Below are 4815 nucleotides of genomic sequence, written 5' to 3' on the forward strand. Positions count from 1 at the left end.
ATCCATCCACATACCCATGAATCCATCCATCTGCATACCCATGAATCCATCTATCCACATACCCATGAATCCATCCATCTATATACCCATGAATCCATCCATCCATATACCCATGAATCCATCCATCCATATACATACCCATGAATCATCCATCCACATACCCATGAATCCATCCATCCACATACCCATGAATCCATCCATCCACATACCCATGAATCCATCCATCCACATACCCATGAATCCATCCATCCACATACCCATGAATCCATCCATCCACATACCCATGAATCCATCCATCCACATACCCATGAATCCATCCATCCACATACCCATGAATCCATCCATCCACCCACCTACCCATGAACCCATCCATCCATATACTCAGGAATCCATCCATCCACATACTCATGAATCCATCCATCCACATACCCATGAATCCATCCATCCACCCACCTACCCATGAACCCATCCATCCATATACCCAAGAATCCATCCATCCACAGACCCATGAATCCATCCATCCACGTCTCCACATCCCTCACTTCCCCATGTCGCCCGGTGACCCTGTGGCGAGGAGGTCAGCACTGCGCTCCCACATGGCACACAGAGGTCAACTCACCCTCTCACAATGCCGCTCTCCAGGTAGTTGACTTGGATGAATTTTCCAAACCGGCTGGAGTTGTTGTTGTGGGCTGTTTTGGCATTTCCAAAAGCCTGTAAAGAAAAATAATTGTTCAGATCACGAGGATAATATTTCATTCCTTCTTTTTAAAAATTTGCCATAGGGTGCATTTGCATGCTGATGAGAGAGGGAGAGAGAGAAAGAAAGTGACAAATTGCCCCCTGGGGGGATAAGAGAGGGAGAGAGAGAAAGAAAGTGAGAAATGCCCTCTGGGGGGATAGGTCATGCCACAATCCCTTCTCCTCTTGGGATTTTGGACATATATACTCTTGTGTGCACTGTGTTTTTCAAGCTGCTGGGTCTGGGACTCAAACCACAGTCAGCCACGTGCGATTCAGTCATCTAACCATCACACCACCAGCTGGTCCTCTTTTTTTTAGGAGAGATTTTTTGCTATAGGACGCATACACTCACCAGAAAGACAGAGAGAGACAGAAAGACAGAAGGCAATAAATTACCCACCAGGGCACATGTGCCCGGTGTGAGTGTAAGCCACCAGGTCCAGGACTTGAAACGTGGGAGTCCAGAAATGTAGCCATTACACCACCTGCTGGTACCAGGCTAGTCCTCTTTTTTTTGGAGAGATTTTTTGCTATAGGGCGCGTGCGCTCGCCAGACAGACAGAGAGAGACAGAGAGACAGAAAGCGAGAAATCACCACCCAGGGGGGATGGCCACGCTGCAATCCCTTCTCCTCCATTCTCCTCTTGGGATCCTGGGCAGCCACTCCACCGGGTCCAGGACGCGAACCGCGGTCAACTACGTGGGAGTCCAGCGACATAGCCATTACGTAAACTGCTGGTTCCCATAGTCCTCTTTTTAAAGTTATAAAGAAAGTACTGAGACCAACAGGTGACATAATGGTTGCATGTCTGGATTCCCACACAGTCGACCTCAGTTCGAGTCCTACACCAGGCAGCTTAAACTCACGCTGGGTGCATGTGTGTCCAAAATCCCGAGAGAGAGAATGGAGGAGAAAGGATTCTGACATGGCCATTCCCCCTGGGAGTGATTTCTCGTTTCTGACTCTGTCTCTCTGGTGAGTGCACACACCTTATAGCAAAAATCTTTCTCTAAAAAAAAAAAAGTATTAATTTCTTCCTAGAGCGATGGGAAAAGGGGCATCCCCAACAAATTTCAGTAGGAGGCTTGTGGATTAAGATGTTAGAATCCCACATGCTTGACTGAGGTTCAAGTCCCAGACCTGGAGGCTTGAAATTCACACCAGGAGTGTGTGCGTGGGTGCCCCAAATCCAGAAAGCAGAATGGAGGAGAAGAAGTTGCAGCATGGCCGCTCCTCCTGGGGGTTGACTTCTCATTTTCTCTTGCCAGAAACACAGAGAGAGACAAGAGAGTCAGAAAGCGAGAAATCACCCCGCAGGGAGGATGGCCACGCCGCAATCCCTTCTCCATTCTCCTCTCGGGATCCTGGGCATGCACGCACACGCGCCCGGCGTGAGTTTAAGCCACTGGGTATGGGACTCGAACTGCGGTTGACTACATGGGAGTCCAGCGACATAGCCACTACACCATCTGCTGGTCTCCCTACCCAGGTTCTTGAGGTACCCCCTTTCCCATGGAGAACCCACTGCCCCAGACCAGGGAAGAGGGCAACCGTGCTTTGGGGAACTTGAGGTAGGGAAGCCGATACAAGGTTGGAGTTGGGGAACTGAGTCCCTAGTTCAAGAAGAGAGAGAACCAGCTGGGGTTAGTGGGGTGGGGGCCGTGGAGCCAGGCTGATGAAGGGAGACAAGGCAGGGATGGTTTGGAGCCAAGTTCTCAGCCATTCAAGCCTTCCTGGCCCCGGGGGCTGGAGAAGGGGTGACGGAGCGCAAAGCCCAGATTGACACACGGAAAGGGAGGCTTGGGGGCTGGACGCTGATGCAGTGGTAAGACCCGACACTCTGCAAGGTTGACCCACATGGAAAGGTTCCGGGTTCCCATCCGGAGACTCTGGGCATGCGCATGCTCATGCTCTGGGGCTGCCTGAGGCTGGGGGTGACTCCAGGCATCAAGACCCTGTTTGGGGGCCGGCAGGTGGCGAAGATGCTGGACACTCCCACATGGCCAACCATGGATCGAGTCCCTGACCTGGCAGCTTGCTTTATCATTTTCCCTCTCTCTCACTCTAGTCGAATTAAAAATTAAAAAATAAAGTTAAATAAAATAATTCTTTTAAAAGCAACCCCAAAACATGATGATGATGATAATAAAAATAACGATAAAACGGAAGTTTGGATGCAGTGAGGGTGTCTGGCTGATGATGTTCCTGTTTGAGAAGTCTTACGGGGAGGTTGGGAGGAAGTGAGGTTACGGTGGGCAGGAAATGACCAGGCCACTGCGAAGGGCCATGGAGCGGGGCAGCAGAGTCAGAAGCCAGGAGACATGAGAACCCGGAGAGGAGACGGGATCTTCTTTCTTTTTTTCTGGAGAGGTTTTTGCTATACGGCGCGTGCGCTCACCAGAGAGACAGAGAGAGACAGAGAGACAGAAAGCGAGAAATCACCCCCCAGGGGGGATGGCCACGCGGCAATCCCTTCTCCTCCATTCTCCTCTCGGGATCTTGGGCACGCACGCACACGCGCCCGGCGTGAGTTTAAGCCACCGGGTCCAGGACTTGAACCGTGGTTGACTACATGGGAGTCCAGCGACATAGTCGTTACGCCAACTGCTGGTCCCCACACACCCATTGTGCTTTTCTTTTTCTTTTGAGAAAGATTTTTGCCATATGGTGCTTACACTCGCCAGAGAGACAGAAAGTGAGAAATCACCCCCCACGCTGCAATTCCTTCTCCTCTTGGGATTTTGGGCACGCACGCACATGCACCTGGTGTGAGTTTTAAGTCGCTGGGTCCAGGACTTGAATCCCAGTCAACTATATGGGAGTGCAGCGACATAACCACTATGCCATCTGCTGGTCCTGCATTGTGTTTTTCAAGCCATCAGGGCCAGGGTTTGAACTGTGGTTGACGGTGTGATCTGGCTCTCAGCTCACAGGCTTACTGACTGCAAAAGGGCCGACCCCGTTTCTTTCTTTGATGAGTGAGAGGGAGAGAGCGGGACAGAGAAACAGCATGTCTAATAAGGCCTTGACGCCATGACCCACCCCAGCCCTCCTCAGTCCTGGATTGTAGGCACACACATGCGCACGCACACACACACACACGTTGGGTGTTCGGGGAGGTCTCAGGATACGAACCCAGAACCCTCCCAGATGGGTCAGCCTTACAGAGTACGGCATTCACACGATGTCACTGTCAGGTCCCTCTACCATATTTTTATTTTTATTTTATTTTATTTTTTATTTTTTGGAGAGGTTTTCACTATAGGGCGCGTGCGCTTGCCAGACAGAGAGAGACAGAGAGACAGAAAGCGAGAAATCACCCCCCAGGGGGGATGGCCACGCTGCAATCCCTTCTCCATTCTCCTCTTGGGATCTTGGGCATGCACGCACACGCACCTGGCGTGAGTTTAAGCCATCGGGTCTGGGACGTGAACCGCGGTTGACTACGTGAGAGTCCATACCGTACTTTTAGACGGGGTCTTGCTAAGTTGTCTGGGCCAGCCTTGAACTCACGGTCTTTCTACTTCAGTCTCCCAAAGTTGTTGGGATTACAGACACATGTTACACGCCCAGACTTTAGGTATCGAACCTGGGGCTCCCATGTGGTCCCCATACGCAAAGAATGGTAACTTAGCAGTGTGCACCACTGTGGCTGAGCCCAAGAAAACCATCTGTTTCGGGGCCAGCAGGTGGTATGGTGGCTAAAGTACTGGACTTTTACATGGCTGACCATGGTTCGAGTCCCAGACCAGGAGGCTTGCTTTCTCGTTTTCTCTCTCTCTCAAGTCAAATTTAAAAAAAATAATAATAATAGGGCTGGCAGGTGGCGAGGTGGTTAAGGGCACTGGATTCCCACATGGCTGACTGCGGTTCAAGGCCTGGATCTGACAGCTTGCTTTCTCATTTTCTCTCTCACTCTGTTCCTCTCTGGTCAAATTAAAATAAATAAATAAATAGATATATAGATAAATAAAGTTACATAAAAGAATTCTTAAAAAAAAAAAATAATGATAGGTCTAGAAGGTGGCATGGTGGTTAAGGGTGCTGGATTCCCACATGGCCGACTGGGG

At 50.4% G+C, this 4815-nt stretch overlaps 1 protein-coding gene across 1 annotated transcript in view; it reads right to left on the reverse strand.

Annotated features, from left to right (window-relative positions):
- MYO9B (myosin IXB) overlaps nucleotides 1–4815 on the reverse strand; it is an 88921-nt gene that overhangs the window by 61681 nt on the left and 22425 nt on the right. The window contains 1 exon segment of the mRNA XM_027771286.1: nucleotides 620–714. Within this exon segment, the coding sequence (XP_027627087.1) occupies nucleotides 620–714 (95 nt within the window).

This window comes from Tupaia chinensis, unplaced genomic scaffold (assembly GCF_000334495.1).
Source record: "Tupaia chinensis unplaced genomic scaffold, TupChi_1.0 Scaffold000201_1, whole genome shotgun sequence".
Classification (NCBI taxonomy): Eukaryota; Metazoa; Chordata; class Mammalia; order Scandentia; family Tupaiidae; genus Tupaia; species Tupaia belangeri.